Below are 23,132 nucleotides of genomic sequence, written 5' to 3'. Positions count from 1 at the left end.
GGATCGCGCACGCCTAATGTGGGGGAGGCCTAAGCCGGGACTCCACCGAAATGTTTGCATTAGTTCACGAATAGGCAAAATGTACGTATCTGTGAGAGTCCACTTCATGTGTTCGTACTTGAAACCTGCAGCTTTGCCAAGATTTTCAGAATGTACGCTCGCAATTTGTCATTTCTTGGTGGAGCCAGCAAATCAAAAGAAACATAAGTGTTGTATACTGTGCGTCACTAGTTCACTACCGCACACCGGGAAAATTTCGCTCTTGCGGAGGACGTTTATATACCATATTTTGTGTCACACGTAAACAGGACGACAGTAAGTATCCACCGAAACACTTTCAAAGATCTGATGAACGAACAAATCAGACCTGACTTGGTCACCTGGGGCCAATCACAGCTCTATGAAGCGATAATACGCTTTGGCTCCTACTGTTATTGTGGTTTCTGAAAATTTATTCACCTCATTCAACGATGAATGTAATTCTGATGGTACTATTAAGAACACTTGCTTAGCGCAGAAGCTGACGTTGGCAGGTCAACTCTTTTGACTTCTCGAATAGGATACCATTGGTTTTTGTGCAATGCACACCTGCAATGCATTCTGGATTAGGATAGGATATAGGTGGATAGGATTTGCAACAGAGAACAATTCTGTATTTGTGATTAAATACGTAGTTTTATATAAAAGGTGTTTTTTAGGGTTTTTAGACTTGGCTCGGGTCTTACTGAGACTGTTCGTAATCGTGAACAGTGTATTTGCGATCAGAAGTTGAAAGTAAGCATGTCTCTGGTATGCGGCGCGTAATTTGTACGTTTTCAGACGCATAAAGCATTTTACGTGTGTATGGTATTAAATAGAGAGAGCTCCCATTTCTTATCTGCACTTTGTATCTGGGCTTGTTTTTAAAGCTACAGAATCCTACATTACCTACCTCACGCTTAGCAGCGCTTGCGAGAGATAGATCCTCATTTCTTCTAGGATTAAGTTTACATATTTTGCATCAGAAAAAATAATTAAGGTCTACTTAATACTACTCACTCAAAGTAATTTGTTTTAAGGCCACCACATTAGTGGAAGATACGCTAAACTATGTTTATGAAAAAATCCTGATATGAACTCCATCTGTAACTTTAAATGATAATTAATTGTTCCACTAAAGTCATCATTTTTGACATAATGTTCAAAAAATAATTTAGATGGCACCGTTGTAAATTTGGCTGAGAACTATTAATTTTCTTTTCATCAAGGTAATAATTATAGTTGGATTTTGATGTGGCACGGCAAACTGACAAACACTATTGAAATGTCTATCGAAAAATTACACTTCGTGTTAAAATATGGTGAATTACGGAAAATACACAACTCCATCTGTTGAAATAATAATCCTCTATAAAGAATGTATGGTAATATTGTCATTTACCACCTCACTCCTTTGACAGATTTGATGTATTTTATTTACCACAGATGGAGCTACTTTAACCTTGGCTAAACAAAATTTTCATATTTTTTTTTCTTCCGAAGTTACTTATAAAGGTGTGATTTTCTGTGTAAAGATTAATAGTAGGCCGATCAACTAATAATAACTAATAAGTACAACATTCAAATGTACAGTTTTGACAAATAGATTGCGTGTCATAATATTTTACATCTTGAATTCACAAAATTAATCATATCTTTTGATAGAGTGAATCGATTTCGATGAAACAAAAACTAAGTAATACCCCAAGTTACGTAGAATTTTTGTATATAAGCATTGTCTGCATTTAATTCGTAGGTTTTACGTGAATCCCGAACAAACAAACAGATAAACAGACAAACAGACAAAAATGACAAAAATGATGGAAATGGGTTCTGTTAGTTATCCTTTAACATGCTGGCTATTTTTTTTGTCAATTTCTTCAATGTACAAAAATTACTTTTCTACAGATTTATTATATGTATAGATGTGGTTTTATACAGCTACGCGAAGTTATCTTATAGACATAAAAATAATATCAATCTGCATATTTGTAAATATGTGGTAAAAGAAAAATTAGAACATAGTTAGGGATGTATTTATGATCTGTGAATGTCTTGTATTATAGCTGCACCAGTAGTTTTTTCAAACATATAATTGTTTTGTTGCAGTTTTTTGTAGTTATTTCTTAAAACATATACCTACTTATCAATTATATGTTTCATCTTCACTTATTTTTCAAGCTATGCTTCAAGCATGACACTTGAAAATCTTTTTAGAACAAGGTACAAGGTTGACTGAAAACACGCATTCCCGAACAATTGTACTACGTTAAACATTCATGAAATTCAAATCAGAGAGGTCTAAATGCTCAAGAAGTTTGAAGCTCTCTTAGATAAAACTTTACAGTTAATGTCGTTCACTCTGATAGCTGTTTAATTGGTCATATAATACTTGGGTACAATCTTGACTCAAATCTGCCTAGATAGACTTGAGAACAGTCGCTTAGTAGATTTTCAGCGAGTTGTGTTCGTTATTAAATAACTTGACTTGTTCTTGTGAGGGTTTTAACTTTCTCGATTCAAATATTTTTTTGCGTCATCAAAGGTTTTTTTGGAAACCCATCAGATGGCCGGACTAACTGATTTTACCCCACCTTAGTTCTTCATCGATCAGTTGTCACAGGACCACGGTAGCTGTAGCCTCGGCAGGCTTCAGCAAAGTCGCGTTCTGTAGTGGCTATGTTATTACCCATGTTGTTTCTCTAATGGGTATTATCTCTTCTGGGCCTGCAGTCTCGACATAAGATAGCGATTCGATCGCAAACTGACAGTCGCTAAATATTAACGAAAATATTCGCTTGCCATAACGACAGTAACGATAAACGCAAGTCTCGACAGCCGAGATAGCGGGCAACATCGCTAATTATCATGACATATTCGTGTCGGTACGATAGCGAAAACCGTATTCATAGTGCGGTGAATTTGTATTAAAATGTTGCATGTAAAAAAAATCCTTGTATTATAGGGAGAAATGGTAGACAAGATTTGCACAACCAATTTTGTTTCCTTTGACAATTATAAAGAAAATAGATGAACCTTATCATATTAAAACTTTTTGCATCGAACCGTGTAAGTAAAACATACCGTTTTTTAAGAAAACACATATTAAAGATCTTAATAGTTTGCGTACTTGCAATACAGACATAGAACATAAACAAACTGTCAATGTCAAGTTTGTTTGTGCACTTGAACATTGGTTTGATTTATAATAATAATAAAGGAGAACGGTGTATTCATTACTATTCATGGACGGTGAAGTCATTGAAACAGGCGCAGGCCTGCCGGGTGCCAGCAGCTTGAGCGTCAGGTAAGTACATCTACAACGAGAATTTTTTATTCCTATTCTTGGTACTTACTAAATTGAATACTTTGTATACATCCGAAGTATTCTGTGTTTACATAATGACTACTTTAATGTTTCAGGCGTAAGCGTCTGCGTAGCCCTCGTGTTACACCCGCTCAAATTGATGCACTACTATCAATATTAGAAGCGCGTCCATATTTGCACACGCGGAAATTTACCGGCTTGCAGGGCCGGGAAAATTTCGAAACGGGCTGGAGGGAGGTTGCCGAGGAGCTCAATAATCTCCCTAACGGGTCTAGAAAGACACCAGAGCAGTGGATGACGGTAAGTCTTTTTCAAAGATTGAATTGGTTTTAATTATAAGCATGTACATGCCACGTCAGTTTTTTTTTATTATTTACTTGAGTTAATTATTCTAATTGTAGGTTTGGAGAGACTTAAAAAGCCGCGCTTGCAGTAAGGCGGCAAAATTAAAAAAAGAACAAAAACGTACCGGCAACCGAGGCGTCAGCACTGCTCCCCTGACCGAGGCCGAGAGCCGGATAATTTCAATAGTTGGGGCAGATTATTCCTTTGGGACAGACTGCCCGGACGCTATGCCAGAGGAAGATGTAAGTTGTGATTATTGTATTCAATACAATTTAATATTCTCAATCTTTGAATGTTGATAACACTAAAAATACTTTTATTGTTATTTACAGTTATTACAACATGAGATGGAGGCTGGGGTGGTAATCTCTGAGGTTCTCACCTTACCTCATTCTCAGGGTAAGTTTTTAAATTAATAGGTACTCAATTCAAAATATAATTATTTTAATTTTAATGTTACTATTTATTTTATTACAGCTAGAGATTTTGTGGAATTGTTACCGACTGAAACAAGTAAGTTGGAGTTTTTAGTAACTAGTTGGTTACTGCTATAATATATTTTATTATGTGTATACATCTGTACACTAATGTTACCAAAATATTAATTAACAAAATATTTTAGCAATCAATGACAGCAGAGCAACGGCTGGTTCTTCACCACCACCCATCCAAGAACAAGTGCAAGATGCCCCTCAGTCGCCAGTACTACAAATGAGTAAGTTGCAGTTATTTTGCTCACCTATGTTTATTTTCATTGATTTTTATTTAATGTGTTATAATTGATAATTCCAGCAGTACGTGGCAGAAGGACAGAAACTGTTGCATCATCAACACCACCACTGCGACAGAGACCCAGAAGAAAGAGGAGTAAGCTTAAATTTTATTTATAATAAAAACATTAGTTCTGCAGGTGGGTCAGCCAATAATTCCTACAATACCAATAATTTTGGGTATTTTCAGATCTGAATCCTCGCCAAAGTGTTTCTGAGCAATATAGTGCAGCTCGACGAGAATTTCTAGCAGTTGCAGAAGCAAATGCTGCTACAATGAAGGTGTGTTATAGTGTAAATTTCCTCTTAATTATTATACACACTAGCATGCTAGAGAACATTAAGACACATTCAGTAAATCCAACGTTTTTTAGATGCTGGCAACTGCTGCTCAAGCGCAAGCAGATGCTGCCAAGATGCAGGCTGAGGCAGCCAAGGTACAAGCCGAGGCGACGCTGCAATTGGTAAAAGTCGGAAACAAAATAGCTGACGCAATAAATAATTACATAAATAAAAATAATAAATGATATAAAATGTTTTTTATTTGAAACAGTACATAAATGAAAAAAAGTATAATAATTATGTGAAACTAGTGTTAATTAGCCTTCTTCTTATGCGCTCTGCAACAGCTCGCCCAGAACCTGCATAACAAAAATAAAATGTATTGGTGTTAGGTATACATACATAGTAAAATAAAAAATCAGTTCATAAGTTACCTGTAACTTCTAACATATCATCATGGAATCTACTATTATCCACCAGCTGCATGGATGTGGTGGACTCTGGTTCCGGTAATTTATATGTTATCCGCATATTGTGGAGCACTGCACATGCGTTAATTATTAGGCCAGCCATATAGGGTTCGTACATTAACTGGCGTTGGTGTGATAGACATCTAAACACAGATTTTAGCACACCGAAGCATCTTTCTATGATGTTCCTAGCTGAGCAGTGTGCTTCGGTATATTTATATTCCGGTGTGCCAGGCTGTTGATGTTTTATGGGAGTCATTAACCACGGTTCCAGAGGATATCCATCATCACCTAAAAGATTAAAAATACAAAGTAATTTCAGAAGTCGAATGGGCAACCTCTTCGAGGCAGATTTATAATGTTCATTTATTTACCAAGCAGCCAAGCACGGCGGTCCCCATTTTCAAAATGTCGCTTCATTGTTGAGCGCACCGGTGAATTTGCCCATATGTGAGCATCATGTCTCGCTCCTGGCCATCGAGCATTAATATTTAAAATAATAAGATCAGGGTCACACACCTGTAATATATTAAATATGTAAGTACATATTTTTCAAACAATATTTTTAGATATTATAGAACTGAAGGTCAACTTACAGCTTGCACATTTAATGAATGGCCCTCATGGTGACCACTCACATAAGACTCCTCATTGGTCTTAGGAGCTAAAATTTTTATATGGGTGCAATCAATGGCTCCAATTACCCCTGGGAATGGCTGTGGGGCATTTCTAAATTTCTGTTTTGCCGCATGGCGTTCTCCTTGAGTCATTGGAAATTTAATATATTTTCTTAAAAGTTTTTCATTTATTGCCGAAGTTACAGCCCGGATGACTCGGCTAACAGATTTTTGGCTCATGCTACAACCCCACTGCAAGCCAACAGGTTGTTGGTAGCACCCACATGCGTAAAATCGGAGTGCCGTCAGTATCTAATAAGAAGAAAATTTAAAAAAAGTTCAACCTTAGTTATAAGAAAAAATATATTATAGAAATATTATTTATGCACGGTAGGTCGCAAAGACACTTACTTGGGACTCCACAGAAAGTCCGTAAGGCCGTCGTCTTTGGAGAGATGGACGCAGTTCACTTAGTAGCCTGTGAAACATTTCCTTTGAAATTCTATACATTTGAAGAAATTGGCCATCCTCCAAATCCAAGGGATTTTCATCGTTTCGCTTGTTTCGTGCTATTTGTCGACCCATAAGCACATCGCGTCTGTGCTCGAGCACAACTAAGTCCCATGCTAAATATTCAGAAGCCATTATTTATTAAATTACTATTTATTTAATATTTTCTGACGTAAAATAAACAAATATAGGAACGATATCGATAGTAGCTATCACTTAGCGGGCTGTCAAAAACTGTCGCAAGGAAATTCTATGACATAACGATAAATCGTTATCTTACCGAAAATATTCGGTAACAGGTGCAGGCCCTGCAGTCTCGACAAAGATAGCGATCGCTTAACGACAAAATTCGGTCGATAAGTCCTAACGATCCGATCGTAACGATTTTTGGTAGTCTCTACTGCCAAAACTATCGAGTGTCATCGCAAAGTTACCGAATATTTTCGGTAAGATAACGATTTATCGTTATGTCATAGAATTTCCTTGCGACAGTTTTTGACAGCCCGCTAAGTGATAGCTACTATCGATATCGTTCCTATATTTGTTTATTTTACGTCAGAAAATATTAAATAAATAGTAATTTAATAAATAATGGCTTCTGAATATTTAGCATGGGACTTAGTTGTGCTCGAGCACAGACGCGATGTGCTTATGGGTCGACAAATAGCACGAAACAAGCGAAACGATGAAAATCCCTTGGATTTGGAGGATGGCCAATTTCTTCAAATGTATAGAATTTCAAAGGAAATGTTTCACAGGCTACTAAGTGAACTGCGTCCATCTCTCCAAAGACGACGGCCTTACGGACTTTCTGTGGAGTCCCAAGTAAGTGTCTTTGCGACCTACCGTGCATAAATAATATTTCTATAATATATTTTTTCTTATAACTAAGGTTGAACTTTTTTTAAATTTTCTTCTTATTAGATACTGACGGCACTCCGATTTTACGCATGTGGGTGCTACCAACAACCTGTTGGCTTGCAGTGGGGTTGTAGCATGAGCCAAAAATCTGTTAGCCGAGTCATCCGGGCTGTAACTTCGGCAATAAATGAAAAACTTTTAAGAAAATATATTAAATTTCCAATGACTCAAGGAGAACGCCATGCGGCAAAACAGAAATTTAGAAATGCCCCACAGCCATTCCCAGGGGTAATTGGAGCCATTGATTGCACCCATATAAAAATTTTAGCTCCTAAGACCAATGAGGAGTCTTATGTGAGTGGTCACCATGAGGGCCATTCATTAAATGTGCAAGCTGTAAGTTGACCTTCAGTTCTATAATATCTAAAAATATTGTTTGAAAAATATGTACTTACATATTTAATATATTACAGGTGTGTGACCCTGATCTTATTATTTTAAATATTAATGCTCGATGGCCAGGAGCGAGACATGATGCTCACATATGGGCAAATTCACCGGTGCGCTCAACAATGAAGCGACATTTTGAAAATGGGGACCGCCGTGCTTGGCTGCTTGGTAAATAAATGAACATTATAAATCTGCCTCGAAGAGGTTGCCCATTCGACTTCTGAAATTACTTTGTATTTTTAATCTTTTAGGTGATGATGGATATCCTCTGGAACCGTGGTTAATGACTCCCATAAAACATCAACAGCCTGGCACACCGGAATATAAATATACCGAAGCACACTGCTCAGCTAGGAACATCATAGAAAGATGCTTCGGTGTGCTAAAATCTGTGTTTAGATGTCTATCACACCAACGCCAGTTAATGTACGAACCCTATATGGCTGGCCTAATAATTAACGCATGTGCAGTGCTCCACAATATGCGGATAACATATAAATTACCGGAACCAGAGTCCACCACATCCATGCAGCTGGTGGATAATAGTAGATTCCATGATGATATGTTAGAAGTTACAGGTAACTTATGAACTGATTTTTTATTTTACTATGTATGTATACCTAACACCAATACATTTTATTTTTGTTATGCAGGTTCTGGGCGAGCTGTTGCAGAGCGCATAAGAAGAAGGCTAATTAACACTAGTTTCACATAATTATTATACTTTTTTTCATTTATGTACTGTTTCAAATAAAAAACATTTTATATCATTTATTATTTTTATTTATGTAATTATTTATTGCGTCAGCTATTTTGTTTCCGACTTTTACCAATTGCAGCGTCGCCTCGGCTTGTACCTTGGCTGCCTCAGCCTGCATCTTGGCAGCATCTGCTTGCGCTTGAGCAGCAGTTGCCAGCATCTAAAAAACGTTGGATTTACTGAATGTGTCTTAATGTTCTCTAGCATGCTAGTGTGTATAATAATTAAGAGGAAATTTACACTATAACACACCTTCATTGTAGCAGCATTTGCTTCTGCAACTGCTAGAAATTCTCGTCGAGCTGCACTATATTGCTCAGAAACACTTTGGCGAGGATTCAGATCTGAAAATACCCAAAATTATTGGTATTGTAGGAATTATTGGCTGACCCACCTGCAGAACTAATGTTTTTATTATAAATAAAATTTAAGCTTACTCCTCTTTCTTCTGGGTCTCTGTCGCAGTGGTGGTGTTGATGATGCAACAGTTTCTGTCCTTCTGCCACGTACTGCTGGAATTATCAATTATAACACATTAAATAAAAATCAATGAAAATAAACATAGGTGAGCAAAATAACTGCAACTTACTCATTTGTAGTACTGGCGACTGAGGGGCATCTTGCACTTGTTCTTGGATGGGTGGTGGTGAAGAACCAGCCGTTGCTCTGCTGTCATTGATTGCTAAAATATTTTGTTAATTAATATTTTGGTAACATTAGTGTACAGATGTATACACATAATAAAATATATTATAGCAGTAACCAACTAGTTACTAAAAACTCCAACTTACTTGTTTCAGTCGGTAACAATTCCACAAAATCTCTAGCTGTAATAAAATAAATAGTAACATTAAAATTAAAATAATTATATTTTGAATTGAGTACCTATTAATTTAAAAACTTACCCTGAGAATGAGGTAAGGTGAGAACCTCAGAGATTACCACCCCAGCCTCCATCTCATGTTGTAATAACTGTAAATAACAATAAAAGTATTTTTAGTGTTATCAACATTCAAAGATTGAGAATATTAAATTGTATTGAATACAATAATCACAACTTACATCTTCCTCTGGCATAGCGTCCGGGCAGTCTGTCCCAAAGGAATAATCTGCCCCAACTATTGAAATTATCCGGCTCTCGGCCTCGGTCAGGGGAGCAGTGCTGACGCCTCGGTTGCCGGTACGTTTTTGTTCTTTTTTTAATTTTGCCGCCTTACTGCAAGCGCGGCTTTTTAAGTCTCTCCAAACCTACAATTAGAATAATTAACTCAAGTAAATAATAAAAAAAAACTGACGTGGCATGTACATGCTTATAATTAAAACCAATTCAATCTTTGAAAAAGACTTACCGTCATCCACTGCTCTGGTGTCTTTCTAGACCCGTTAGGGAGATTATTGAGCTCCTCGGCAACCTCCCTCCAGCCCGTTTCGAAATTTTCCCGGCCCTGCAAGCCGGTAAATTTCCGCGTGTGCAAATATGGACGCGCTTCTAATATTGATAGTAGTGCATCAATTTGAGCGGGTGTAACACGAGGGCTACGCAGACGCTTACGCCTGAAACATTAAAGTAGTCATTATGTAAACACAGAATACTTCGGATGTATACAAAGTATTCAATTTAGTAAGTACCAAGAATAGGAATAAAAAATTCTCGTTGTAGATGTACTTACCTGACGCTCAAGCTGCTGGCACCCGGCAGGCCTGCGCCTGTTTCAATGACTTCACCGTCCATGAATAGTAATGAATACACCGTTCTCCTTTATTATTATTATAAATCAAACCAATGTTCAAGTGCACAAACAAACTTGACATTGACAGTTTGTTTATGTTCTATGTCTGTATTGCAAGTACGCAAACTATTAAGATCTTTAATATGTGTTTTCTTAAAAAACGGTATGTTTTACTTACACGGTTCGATGCAAAAAGTTTTAATATGATAAGGTTCATCTATTTTCTTTATAATTGTCAAAGGAAACAAAATTGGTTGTGCAAATCTTGTCTACCATTTCTCCCTATAATACAAGGATTTTTTTTACATGCAACATTTTAATACAAATTCACCGCACTATGAATACGGTTTTCGCTATCGTACCGACACGAATATGTCATGATAATTAGCGATGTTGCCCGCTATCTCGGCTGTCGAGACTTGCGTTTATCGTTACTGTCGTTATGGCAAGCGAATATTTTCGTTAATATTTAGCGACTGTCAGTTTGCGATCGAATCGCTATCTTATGTCGAGACTGCAGGCCCAGGCCCTGGCATGGATGGTATCGTAATAGCCACAATTGAAAATTGAATTGGAGTACGAGAGGACCTAATTATAAGACTACATAATTTGCTTCTCTCTTATACAGGGTTACTGGTAAGTAGACCGCATCCTTTCAGGAGGTGATAGTATAGGTCAATACGGACAAATTTGACCCTGGGATACACTGGGCAAAAGTTGACCCGTTTCGAGATAATCGAATTTCAAGATCTTTTCTTTACAAGTCGTCTAGGTACACGAATACATTTTTATTATTAGTTAAAAGTCTCGTTTCTGCGGATTTTTGTGTGTTTTGTGCCTTTTTGGATAGCCAGATAGATGTAGATGTTTTTTAAGTATTCTGCACAAAAAAATGAAGAGTAACATTTTTGAGAAAATGACTACTAAAAAAGTAATTGCTGTTCGCTATAATTTCCTCTGTGATTTGTACAGTTTTATGGTTTGTTATTATGAAGTGATTCATCTTCTATCCAAAAACACACAAAAATCCACAAAAACGAGACTTTTGACTAATAATGAAAATTTATACATGTACCTAGACGACTGATCTTGAAATTCGATTATCTTGAAATGGGTTAACTTTTGCCCAGTGTATCCCAGGGTCAAATTTGTCCGTATTGACCTATACTATCACCTCCTGAAAGGATGCGGTCTACTTACCAGTAACCCTGTATAATATTACATATTTCCAGTCTATTTACAATCTGTTAATAATTTTTACAACCTATCCCTATACCCACCCAGCACAAAAATGTAATAATGTTTCTGCTAAAAGAATTGTTTGGAAAGTAATTTTATTAGATCTTAGAATTATGATATTGTAATGGTTCATGAAATATAATCCCTTAGATGTTTTCTGTACTCAAACATTATTAGATTTGCTTCATTTTATTAAGACCTTTTTATTATCATACCATTCGATTTAACAAAAATACCAAATAAACCGAAGCTCATACGAGTCTTTTAAGTTTATTCATAAAATACCCAAAACCCGATATCTTAAAAGTGTCCAATAAAAAAACCGTATATGTATCTCTTTTCTTTGATAAAAAATTTAGTAGCTTTATTTGGCGGATGGTCCCAAGAGAAATATTGGTTTTACGTGACAAATGCGATCCGTGGACCCATGAAAATATACTACGCGTTTGATATATCGGAAAACCGGGACTTAGAGATACACTGCATTATTTTGTGTTTACGTCAGAATGCCAAGTTTTTTTTCCATGAATATTTTAAGGTAGCCAACGTCACAGCACAGATTGACTTGGAGTAAGGCGTGGTTATATTTTTTTGCTAAATAGATGATATCGTGTGAATATTTTTCAAACATGATCTAAATACATTATTTTAACAAGAAGACAAGATTGAAGGAAAGTTTGTTTTTATAAATGTGTAGTTTTAAAAACAGAGTATCTTAAACGTTTTCTACACCTGAAAAAGTTTTGTTTCCCATTCAAAATATCACAGTAAATAAGCTTTTTTTTACCAAACAGTAGCTAAAAAAAGTCGTGGTGGCCTAGTGGGTAAAGGACCAATCTCTCAAGTATGAGGGCGCGGGTTCGATCCCAGGTCAGGCAAGTACCAATGCAACTTTTCTAAGTCTGTATGTACTTTCTAAGTATATCTTAGACACCATTGGCTGTGTTTCGGATGGCACGTTAAACTGTAGGTCCCGGCTGTCATTGAACATCCTTGGCAGTCGTTACGGGTAGTCAGAAGCCAGTAAGTCTGACACCAGTCTAACCAAGGGGTATCGGGTTGCCCGGGTAACTGGGTTGAGGAGGTCAGATAGGCAGTCGCTTCTTGTAAAGCACTGGTACTCAGCTGAATCCGGTTAGACTGGAAGCCGACCCCAACATGATTAGGAAAAAGGCTCGGAGGATGATGAGTAGCTAAAAATAGATTTTGGTGAAGAATTTCTCATCGTATACTCTCGTACTTTCTTACAAAACGATGAAAATTTACACTGACGTTCCATTTTACTGTAGTGTGTAATTTGACGCCATTAAGAAGAAACCTGGCTGTTTAAAGTTTTATATTACAGCCTGAATGATACTTGAAACGCTTATCACGTCTTGATATTTATTGTCCATCTGGACGTAGCAGCAGTGCAGCGTATTTATACAATAACTTGTGCAGCATTTGCTGAATTTATTTTATTTGTAGAACATTAATATAAAAAGCCAGGTTAAAGATATTTGGAAAATATTAACAAGGTACCATTTAGGTACTTTGACTGTCTTGAATTAAGTTTTAGTTTTGTGTGGATTTTTTTATATTTTCATGGCTTCCAACAATAGTAAATTTTTTCATACGCTTTTTAAATGAATGCAAACCCCATGAAATATTGCAAAGATTAAGCTCTTTGAAGAACATTTAAAATTATATCCACTTATAATTAAAAATGCATAAGTAAGTCAAAGCATAACATTAACTTCCGTTTAACATAGAGCAGTATTAATTAAAAATCACTAACTCAATTTAAAAAATGCATTTGAGATTTTATTTAGTTGCGAAGGTAGTGACCTGAATATTGTGGACTCAGCACAGATTATATTAACGCCAACGCTTCAGCAAGTCGAGTGCTATTTGCGTCTTAAAGTGAATTTACGACGGAGCAAAGAAAAGTCAAGAAATAGGTATTTGAGTGCCCTCATAAATTTACTCGCTTTAGAAAAATCTGTCTTAGTAAATAGTACTGGGAAATGAATATTGTTGGTTTAATGTAAATGTGTTATTTTAATACTTTGTTCAGTGTGTTTTTAGTTTGCATTTTAATTACATTTGAATAAAGTTAAAAATCAATATTTACTCATACTACAAAAATAAATTGTCCAGATGTATTTCAGTTGTGTAGTAATGTTTAAAATAAAAAACAAATATCTGTTTTTTGATCTATGAAGACCACGACTTAGCGCAAAAGCTAATCAGAAATTAGCTTTTTTAATTTTATTATGTAAGCTAGTTTTGCGAGATGTTCATAAAACGACTATAAACAGTAACTGCAGAAGTCATGCACGATTTATACATATATTGCTATTTAAAAAGGAATTCAGAAAATAAGATGGTTTATTTGAACCGCAGTGGCATCTGCCACTGAAAAGCAAGTCATCATAGATCGAGCGAATAAAAAGTTTATGTAAAATCATAAAAACTTGCTGATCAAGAACTACGCAGAATTTCGACAAGGTTTTGATCATTGTTTTATACAGTTTATCATAAAGAATCATTTAGGTTTTCCTTGGTAAAAATAAATAAATCGCTAGTTGACACTGCACTGTATTTAATACCGTGGAAGCCAGCTGAATAGTCACATTTACCTCATACATTATAAACTAAACACCAACAAAAAATCCTCACGTTTTCCCAAATCGATACATACGAGTACAAAGATACCAAATCACGCGTACAAAGGATAATCTTGCTTCCGACTCGTTTGCTGTCAAAGTTTTCAGCAATACTGTTACCAATACCCTTGAACTGAATCCCGATAGCTAACATAATGCTAAAGTGAACTGAATATACCAACTTTAAGTACGGGATCTTGCTGATCGGAAAGGATTTTGTATCAGACGCTGAAAATGCTTTGTAAATAGAAAAAATCTTGAAGAGTCGGCAGAGCGAACGCTTTTTTAGGGTTCCGTAGCCAAAATGGCAAAAACGGAACCCTTATAGTTTCGTCATGTCCGTCTGTCCGTCTGTCCGTCTGTCCGTCTGTCCGTCTGTCACAGCCGATTTACTCGGAAACTATAAGTACTACAGTGATGAAATTTGATGGGAATATGTGTTGTATGAACCGCTACAAAAATATGATACTAAATAGTAAAAAAAAGAATTGGGGGTGGGGCCCCCCATACATGTAACTGAGGGATGAAATTTTTTTTTTCGATGTACATACCCGTGTGGGGTATCAATGGAAAGGTCTTTTAAAATGATATAAAGTTTTCTAAAAAACATTTTTCTTAAAGTGAACGGTTTTTGAGATATCAGCTCTCAAAGTCGTAAAAAGTATGTCCCCCCCCCTCTATTTTTATAACTACGGGGTATAAAATTCTAAAAAAAATAGAGGTGATGCATGCTAATTAACTCTTTCAACGATTTTTGGTTTGATCAAAGTATCTCTTATAGTTTTTGAGATAGGTTGATTTAACTGTAATTTACGGAACCCTTCGTGCACGAGTCCGACTCGCACTTGGCCGGTTTTTGATTTTTTGGGTGCGCTGACTATGCTTGCTTAGTTTTTTTTTTTAAACAAAATACAAAGTGTATACAACAAAAATTTAAATTAAACGTTACACGGTTTAATTCGAGGCAAGCAGAAATTACATCAAATGTTGCTGAACTTACATATAAATCGAATTCTTAAAGTTAGTATTATACTTCTATCCACTACTAGAAAATCAGCAATATTTCACTCCTTCATCAAACAATAAAACAGGAATTTCAATATCGAACAATGAACTGAAACCCAACACGCCAACATTGTATTCTAATCCCACAACTTTTATATTAACGTAACTAACTTCTGAACTATTTGATCAAATTACATTCATTCATCACTCCATAGTTTTGAAACATTGGCCTGCAGTTTATCATGCGAGTTACAAGGCCACGCCAGTTTGACATAGTAAAGGCGGGTTCTACCGTCATGTTAAAAGTTACGTTCGTTAAAACTTGATTATTTGATCATGAATCATAGTTCAGCCATCAGCGCTGAATTACCGGAAAATTAGCAGTTACTCCAGTTTTGGGACTGTAATTTGTGATCTGTTGTGGAAAATAACAATATTAGGTTTGGGTAATAATTGTGTCGTCGAAAGTTTTTGTAAATAATTTTGTGCGATTTCTCAGAGTTCGGTTAAAATTGCGTATTTTTTAACCTCTTGTCTGAAAAGCAATATGGTGCCTCTCAGCCTTATTTCACGATATGCATAAACAATTCCAAACTTGTTTCTTCACTGCGTGTATGCCTCTGTGTATCAGAATGTAGTATAAGTTGTATTGTTTCTAAATTATGACGTCATCGGAGAACGTATGCGGAAGAATTGGTTTCTGTTATGCATAAAAACTCCTGTTTGATCTGAATGACTGTTGATTTCGTAGACTCCGTATTAACCTTTCCAATTTACCAAGCTAGGTAGATTTTATGATGAAGTCTATCAACCACAGTCTTTTCCTCTCACACAAACATCCCTGACATTTCGATAATTTATACCAAACGACTGTTCAATAAATAACTCAAATATTTTCTCTAATCTCTTGAATAAATTTAGCTATCCTAATTCCTAAAACACGGTTTTTAGTCAAAAAGGAAAATCTGCAAACTATTAAATAGACGCTCGACTATTCTACTCACACTTTTGCACATAATCTGTGACGTGAATTCCAAGTAGCCCCCCTAAGCATACGCGCACACTACAGACTAAACAGTTGGCCAACTGTTGGCCGGCGGTATGTGGTTGAATTTTATTTTTTGGAAATCATAAAAAAATGATTTTCGGTAAAATATCTGATAGTTGTTACGTGTGTACTTCCATTTTTTTTGCATAAACATGGTGTACAAGATGGTAACTTAAAATAGAATTGGCGAACATATGTACATGTTTTGCTTGATACATAAGCGTGCAAATACATGCATAACAATACTATAATAAATTATCTAATCTTATGCTGTAGGAATTGCTTGACACTGTAAAAACTATAATTAGACAACCATTTATATAATTTGATTTTGAATAATCTTATATTTAACATTTTGAATTTTATTATACACGCGGACACACATAAACATGTAATTTTTATTGTATTTTGCAAGTCTTGGCAAAATATCTAATGTGAGCCTGTGAGGGTCGCGACGGCTTCGAGAGTGAATATAGCTTGCTTTAGTGAACAGCTCTATATGTCTTCGCACAAACAAACTTTCTAAAATATAAAGAGACGGCACCGGTAAAGCTTGGGTTTCCTAGGAAAGCGGTGCCGTCATATAGCGGCCGTAATAAAGCGGTGAATGACGTCACTAGAACGTTGTCTATGTAAACAAAATGGGGCGGTTTCCTGGAGAGCAGTAACTGACACCGTAACTTCAAAAAGCGGTGCCGCCATTTGCATGACGGCCGTCTTGACGGTGTCAGATAGTTTGGTGAACGTTTTATTGAAAGCGGTGAAGCTTTTTTAATACGTATCTGTGTTTTTTTTTTCGGAACAACGTCAAAAATTTGTTACAACTCTTGGAGCAGCGAGGACAACGAAGTTTTAATAGATTTCGTTCGTAACCACGAAGCAATATATAATATAAAAAGTAGAGATTATAGAAAAAGTCAACTAAAACAGAATTGGTGTCGTGAAATTTGAGAAATATTAAATAAAACAGGTTAGTAAGTATGATACAACTAACAAAAAGTTTATGACGGTGTGTTAAAACGGCCGTGGAACTTTCCACATATCATCACCGTAAAGACGACCGTCTATTTGCGCCCGTAATATTACGGCCGCTATATGACGGCACCGCTTTCCTAGGAAACCAAAGCTTAACAAATCAAGTTTTTTAAATATTGTTCTAATATTCGTCTTTACACTGATCTATTAGCCGAAACAAACTATCGGCAGACTAGAAGTTTTTTGTGTGCGCTTGCTGTTACTCGAAACGTTATCTACGAGCATATGTAAGTCGATGACGGTTTAGATTTTTTACCACTATTTATTGAAATCTCGATACTGTACTAAATAAATTGATATGGTCTACTTTTGCAGATTTATCGTTTATTCATTTGAAGAAGGGTACAACTATGAAAAACGAAGAATATGTTTTGTGAACGACTGAAACTTTTGATCCTAATCAATATAAATGTAATGAAATATGTCTAAAAATGATTTATGTTTTAAAATGTATCTTTTTTTATTTCTTCCTGCTTGCATTTATACCAATCGAAAAAATCTATGGATGCTTTTGGCTCTATGATAGCAATTACATCCTTAATCAAAACGAATCTTTTCTATCGTAGAAAACGGACATAAGCGATGTAATGAGTAATCCATATAAAATACCCATAGCAAGAACAATAGAAATATCTTACATCTTAATAAGATACATAGCAAATAGTTTCGTGACCCATAATACACTTACCATGAACCCATAACAATATAACACATACACTTAATAGACACTACGATCGGCCTACATGACTGCATACATGACACAAACTGGAAGCACACGGCAAAGCCCTTAGATCGCATAAAAGCGTTACTTAATAGGGTTCATTATGAAGCCTTCACTTAATTAACATTAGTAGGTATGTGCGTGTTATGTAGGCTTATGTTCAGTCAAGTGAACTGTGAAATTGAGGAATATTGTGCTTCGATGTTGCTGTCTTATTAATTTGATGCAAGTAAGTCGCTTCTGCCCGTGGTTTTGCCAGCGTCCAGATCTATTTATGTCATGCACCCTGGTAAAGAGTAGCATAGAGTAGCCTTTTTGATAAATGGACTAGGTATATAAAAAATAAATATTTTTTCTAAAGGGCCAAGTAGTTCTTGGGGTTTGCGCATTCAACCAAATTACTGCGGCTTGGTTCCAAATATCTTACTTGTCGTTTCGTGGAATATTTATTAGCTTCCGAGATGACCCGTCGTCGTTTGCTGACATTAAATTGAGTTTTGCACAAATTATGCCTGACGGGTGCTACTCAATAATTGGTTGCAGCTCTGACAGGTTGTAATAATCACCTGCATCCGAATACACTAAAAGCCTACCATAATGATTGAAAGCTTTGGCAGGTCACGTAAACTTTTCGTATAAAAAGGCTACGTTCAAAATAAAGCTTACTAATAGTGAATATCGCCTACAAATATTTTCATTGGCCCGATTGATTGCAATCCGTATCAGTTCAGTTTAAAAGGCTGGCTTTTTCAGTTAAATCGCGTTTAATGGGCCGCTCAAATAAATCAACGGAGATATCGATAGTAGTGTTGTGCTGCGTTAAATGGGGATTATTTTTATACAAATAGGTAGGAGTTTTGTTGGGATGATGTTTCTAAGTATGTAGTCGTATTACTACACTTGTTTGTCTGGGATGACTGGAAAATGTTTTCCTTTTAATCCGAATACTTATACACCACTACACTCTATGCGTAATTTTAATCAGTTTGTGTGTTTGCTGGAACGTGGTAATCTTAAAAAATGCGGGTCGATTTGAAAAACCATGTGTTAGGTAGCTCATTTATCGAGAAAGGCCATAGATTACTTTTTACGGGAAGTAGTTCCCACCGGACGTGAGAATATGTGGGAATTACAGCTAAAATAAAATATAGGTAACTATAAATTACATTATCAATATTCATTCTCTAAAGAACACTGTCTCCATGAACAATAGAATCTACATTACGCCATATTTCCTGCTCCTTGAAAGGTTAATGCAAAAACACTACACCGAGAACCTTTCAGCGCCACTCCGTAAGCTTTACTTTGATATTTTTCTACGGAACCAGCATTAAAAACTGCCATAAAAGCGAACAGAAACTAAGGAACTTCAGAAATACCAGGATACTTTACAAGAACCCAGTATGTGGCACAAACTTGCAAAGTATCTATTTACTTGAGCAACATAAACATCTTGAGAAGGATTTAATCACGGCTCGCTATTAAGTTTTCCACAAGGAAATAATGCTTCATTAAAATTTTAACGCAGCGGTTTAATTTTCTATACGAGAAAGGATTTTAATGAACCGTGGTACGAGACAAGAGTTTTAATCTCCTGGTTTTTGCTTGGTGAGTAAAATATAGAACAGTTTGCTAACAGGTAGTGCTGAAGTTTTTATTTATTTTAGTATGGGTGGTGTGGGTGAAGTTTTTATTTATTTTAGTATGGGTGGTGTGGGTGAATGTTAGTCCGTCTTTTGTTTGATGATTGATGTCTGTTTTGAAGAGTTTCTTGTAGATTTTTGTAGTTGGTTGAGCTGTTGTGTTTGAGTTTTTAATGCATCTAATGATGCTTTTATGTTTATCATTCTTTGAAGGAATAGATGGGTTGTATTTTTTTTTATTTTGAGTCTTTTATTTAGGTACTTAAATTTTTACTACCAACTTGTCAAAACGAGTCCCATGGGTACTTATTTTTTTTTCTTGCAGATGCAATTTAACTTTTTAATTTAATTACTAGAAATAAATAACACTCATTAATTTCTACAAAAATATTTCCCTGCACAATTTAACTAAGTAAAACTAAAAATAACTTGCAACAAACTATACAACGTAAGATAAAAATTAAGTAACTACTATAAGATTACTCAAGGGATTTTATTTGCTCGCTATAAAGCTGAAGAAGCTAAGGCATATTAACCTTATCTCTTGAGTACTGTTTATCATTAAAGTGAGGATTAACCCCGGTAGCTAGTAAGCATTGGATTAGGTAGATAAAAATAATTTGTAACTGTATTGTTGGATTGTTCATTGTTCTACACGGAATCCTTTACTTTAAGTTGATTGAAAAAGAAAAGGTGTAAATTAAACCACCAGGTGTATTTTTGAAGCATTTACATTTTAAAATACGGATAATTAAACAAAAGTAGAATCACAGTTAAACACCTTAAACCTAACGATCTCCTAATGATATAAAATTCCAGAAATATCACACGTTATTAAGGTAATTTATGAATGAAATAAAAATTGAAAAATATAACAAGACATCCAAAAGTTTCTAAAACATCGTACCCATATTTTCATACATATTTGTGGTCACCATCCATATTTTCATACATATCCAAGTATATTTCTCACACATCCCAATAGACACAAATATTGTAGAAATCCCCGTAACCCGTCTCAGGTACGCCACTATAGCCTACATAAGAAACGCGAATAAATTTCCCGCGCGCCCAGTCTCACCCATTTTCATATGTACCCAGAATATGGGGTATTCTAAGACCGTTGCCTGATAGATTCTGAGGTTTACGCAAATCCTATCTTTTTGTGACAGTAATTTGTCTCACTGGGACCCTTTGTTTTGTCCCTTTGTTGTAGTATGGATTGAATATTTTGTTACAGTTTTGTGTATTTGACGTATGGAATGTTGAGTAGGTTGTGTGAAAAAGTTGGTCGTATTTTGTAACTTTGAAAGTAAATACATAAATAAATATCTTAGAGCAAAATAAAGTTAAAAAGTACTTAATGTACATAAAGAAACTACCTAGTTATGTAAAGACGTTTATAAAATGTCAATCCTACATCAAATATTATCTAAATGGAGTTTCATACGTAAAATTTCTCACAACACCTTAGAGACGACGAAAATATAACAGCCTTGAAGAGTACATATAATTCAATTTTGCTTATATAATACCCAAAGTGAAAATTGAATTTTATTATATACTGGTCACGGGCTGACGTCGACTTTTGAATAAGAATATTTTCTTACGATGCTCGACGTTGCATCTGTTATGTGCCATAAGTTACAGGAGCGTCAGGGCCAACTTAAAAAAAAAATAACAACTAAAATAACTCTCCCCAAGAATGAAATAAACGACTGAATATAAAACTTGCTACAATTTTAATTGCTCTCACCAAACGCAAAAACAAGATCTACGGTTTGAATTAAAAACTTCGAAACGGAGATAGTGAAAAAGCATTATAGACGTCCGAGGCTGTTTTATAAACCGATATCGGAGCCAAAAACTTTACAACTAACGATGAAATAAAAATGGACAGTCATAGAAGTTTTAATACTAAACCGTTGGCTCCCCGCCAGTTGAGAGAGTCGAAGGCAAAAAAAACGTTGTCAACACAGTCCCTTCGGTAAGTTTGGAACCCTGAATTGAATACTTTCTTGCCGCTGCAGTTCTGCACATGCATCACAACATTAGCATAAAGTGAACAGGTGCGGGCGAATAACTGAGCCGTCGCAATGCGGTATAGGGGATCTTATATTCATATTATTGTAGCGACTCAGCCGCTGGCCGGGACGGTGACGATTTTAAATTCAGAAATCAAAAATGCTTCAATGTAGATGTTGGCTCTTTTATGGTGTGCGCACCTGGTGCAAATATAATCCGAACAATATACATTTTTGTCTTTGTTGTGTGATTTTATGTATTATAAGTTACCGATGTGTATGATGAGGTGTTATAGAGACAAAGAAGTCCCAATTTTGACTTTCACGTACTTTTGTTATTCATTGTTCTGTCTTTCTAAGATACTATTTTTATTACAAAGTTTTTGTTTCTCTCAAATTGACAACGACACGAGTCCATCGTATTCCCCGAAACCAAATACCACGACAACCACGCATAGTACTTACCTAATCTCATTTGCGACGTAAATGTCTGCTGACAGAACCACCCGGTCTTTACACTGCTCCCGATTCACGGGAGCTAATTAATAGGGTCAGGAACATGGACCAATGTTCCAAGACTTGAATTACCGTTGCAACTGCTAATTGAAATGAGAATCGTCAGTTTGGGTCGTAAGTACAAAAGGTTGTGGGTCTCTGGGTGATGCGGAAATTAGTGCCAATTTTAATACAAAAGAGGTTTAGTAATAGGAGGATTTAGGAAGATGATGAGTTTATGGAACATGGAAATAATATTTAAACACAGTAGTATATTTTTGAAGGCTGCTTTAGATATTATAAATTACAAAAACAGCAATAGCAAAAAGTTGAGTGAGAATATTTTCCGTCTTACCACAAAAACTTTTAAATGTCAGTTTAAGACTTGTCCAAAAAAATTTCATATTATGACGTTGAAATAAGGTCCATTTTGGAACCACACTTTTTTTAGACAAGTGTTTGACACATGGTTAAGTTTTTGTAGTAAGACCATTTATGTTTAGAGTTCAACAGGCTTTGGGATATTTTTCTTATTCCCAACCATCTCCTCTCTACTAATCGAAATGAAATACGACTGCTAGTGATGTGGTGTGTTGATCCCGTGGTTCTCAGAATCTGGTGAGTACCTGGCAAGTAAATCAATCAAGCCTTCGTAGTCAATCCAGAGAGAATAGGTACTTTTTGTACCTACCGACACCATGCCACACCCGCTTGCAAAAAAAAAACAAATACCAAAAATGTAAAACAAATACACTCTAAACTGAAAATCACCATAAAAACACCATAAGCAAGCACTCACATACAATCAAATATTTGACGAGTTAGTAAACAACAAAGAATCCTCAATACCAATATCGGAGTACCCACATTTAAAATATGAATACAGCGTAAACGTCAGGCCGGCTAACAAGTACTGGGTAACAGGAATAAAATATGACCTTCTGGCTCAGAACCACTGAAACTGTTACTCCAACCTGCCTTGCTGAATATTTATAGCTTCAGGAACGTCGCGGTTTTCACTACTGTGTATGTGGATGATTTCATCACTGGATCGTGATTAATCTTTCAATCATATTTATTTTTGAGTTTTGTATGCACGATCAACGTTCAACGCTTCACCAAGGACCAACAAA

The 23,132-nt window shown here is 35.8% G+C and overlaps 4 protein-coding genes across 4 annotated transcripts; 2 read left to right on the top strand and 2 right to left on the bottom strand.

Moving 5' to 3' along the window:
- Positions 1–2,746: 2,746 nt before the first annotated feature.
- On the top strand, positions 2,747–4,990 carry LOC124632338. Its single transcript, XM_047167137.1, has 9 exons — positions 2,747–3,325; positions 3,442–3,646; positions 3,748–3,933; positions 4,024–4,090; positions 4,169–4,204; positions 4,314–4,406; positions 4,484–4,558; positions 4,652–4,743; positions 4,836–4,990. The coding sequence occupies exons 1-9, from the start codon at positions 3,264–3,266 to the stop codon at positions 4,986–4,988; spliced, it is 969 nt and encodes a 322-aa protein (XP_047023093.1). The 5' UTR covers positions 2,747–3,263; the 3' UTR covers positions 4,989–4,990.
- On the bottom strand, positions 4,986–6,631 carry LOC124632335 (putative nuclease HARBI1). Its single transcript, XM_047167134.1, has 5 exons — positions 6,242–6,631; positions 5,810–6,142; positions 5,588–5,732; positions 5,178–5,504; positions 4,986–5,102 (listed from the first exon to the last, which is right to left on the bottom strand). The coding sequence occupies exons 1-5, from the start codon at positions 6,473–6,475 to the stop codon at positions 5,041–5,043; spliced, it is 1,101 nt and encodes a 366-aa protein (XP_047023090.1). The 5' UTR covers positions 6,476–6,631; the 3' UTR covers positions 4,986–5,040.
- A 13-nt stretch (positions 6,632–6,644) lies between these two features.
- On the top strand, positions 6,645–8,421 carry LOC124632336 (putative nuclease HARBI1). Its single transcript, XM_047167135.1, has 5 exons — positions 6,645–7,165; positions 7,265–7,597; positions 7,675–7,819; positions 7,903–8,229; positions 8,305–8,421. The coding sequence occupies exons 1-5, from the start codon at positions 6,932–6,934 to the stop codon at positions 8,364–8,366; spliced, it is 1,101 nt and encodes a 366-aa protein (XP_047023091.1). The 5' UTR covers positions 6,645–6,931; the 3' UTR covers positions 8,367–8,421.
- Positions 8,417–10,660, bottom strand: LOC124632337. Its single transcript, XM_047167136.1, has 9 exons — positions 10,082–10,660; positions 9,761–9,965; positions 9,474–9,659; positions 9,317–9,383; positions 9,203–9,238; positions 9,001–9,093; positions 8,849–8,923; positions 8,664–8,755; positions 8,417–8,571 (listed from the first exon to the last, which is right to left on the bottom strand). Exons 1-9 carry the CDS (start codon positions 10,141–10,143, stop codon positions 8,419–8,421), a joined length of 969 nt encoding a protein of 322 aa, XP_047023092.1. The 5' UTR covers positions 10,144–10,660; the 3' UTR covers positions 8,417–8,418.
- Between the last annotated feature and the right edge of the window lie 12,472 nt (positions 10,661–23,132).

Source organism: Helicoverpa zea, chromosome 8, assembly GCF_022581195.2.
Source record: "Helicoverpa zea isolate HzStark_Cry1AcR chromosome 8, ilHelZeax1.1, whole genome shotgun sequence".
Lineage (NCBI taxonomy): Eukaryota > Metazoa > Arthropoda > Insecta > Lepidoptera > Noctuidae > Helicoverpa > Helicoverpa zea.
Note: the sequence above shows the minus strand (reverse complement) of the source record. Positions and strands in the feature narration are given on the sequence as shown.

Bases quoted from the DNA above. Each gene is read 5' to 3' on its own strand.
- LOC124632338 (XM_047167137.1), top strand. From the start codon at position 3,264: ATGGACGGTGAAGTCATTGAAACAGGCGCAGGCCTGCCGGGTGCCAGC. The intron at 3,326-3,441 runs GTAAGTACATCT...TTAATGTTTCAG, and splicing joins GCCAGCAGCTTGAGCGTCAG to GCGTAAGCGTCTGCGTAGCC. The intron at 4,407-4,483 runs GTAAGTTGCAGT...TGATAATTCCAG, and splicing joins GTCGCCAGTACTACAAATGA to CAGTACGTGGCAGAAGGACA.
- LOC124632335 (XM_047167134.1), bottom strand. From the start codon at position 6,475: ATGGCTTCTGAATATTTAGCATGGGACTTAGTTGTGCTCGAGCACAGA. The intron at 5,733-5,809 runs GTAAGTTGACCT...AATATATTACAG, and splicing joins ATTCATTAAATGTGCAAGCT to GTGTGTGACCCTGATCTTAT. The intron at 5,103-5,177 runs GTAACTTATGAA...TTTGTTATGCAG, and splicing joins TGATATGTTAGAAGTTACAG to GTTCTGGGCGAGCTGTTGCA.
- LOC124632336 (XM_047167135.1), top strand. From the start codon at position 6,932: ATGGCTTCTGAATATTTAGCATGGGACTTAGTTGTGCTCGAGCACAGA. The intron at 7,820-7,902 runs GTAAATAAATGA...TTAATCTTTTAG, and splicing joins CCGCCGTGCTTGGCTGCTTG to GTGATGATGGATATCCTCTG. The intron at 8,230-8,304 runs GTAACTTATGAA...TTTGTTATGCAG, and splicing joins TGATATGTTAGAAGTTACAG to GTTCTGGGCGAGCTGTTGCA.
- LOC124632337 (XM_047167136.1), bottom strand. From the start codon at position 10,143: ATGGACGGTGAAGTCATTGAAACAGGCGCAGGCCTGCCGGGTGCCAGC. The intron at 9,660-9,760 runs GTAAGTCTTTTT...TTCTAATTGTAG, and splicing joins CACCAGAGCAGTGGATGACG to GTTTGGAGAGACTTAAAAAG. The intron at 8,756-8,848 runs GTAAGCTTAAAT...GGGTATTTTCAG, and splicing joins GAGACCCAGAAGAAAGAGGA to ATCTGAATCCTCGCCAAAGT.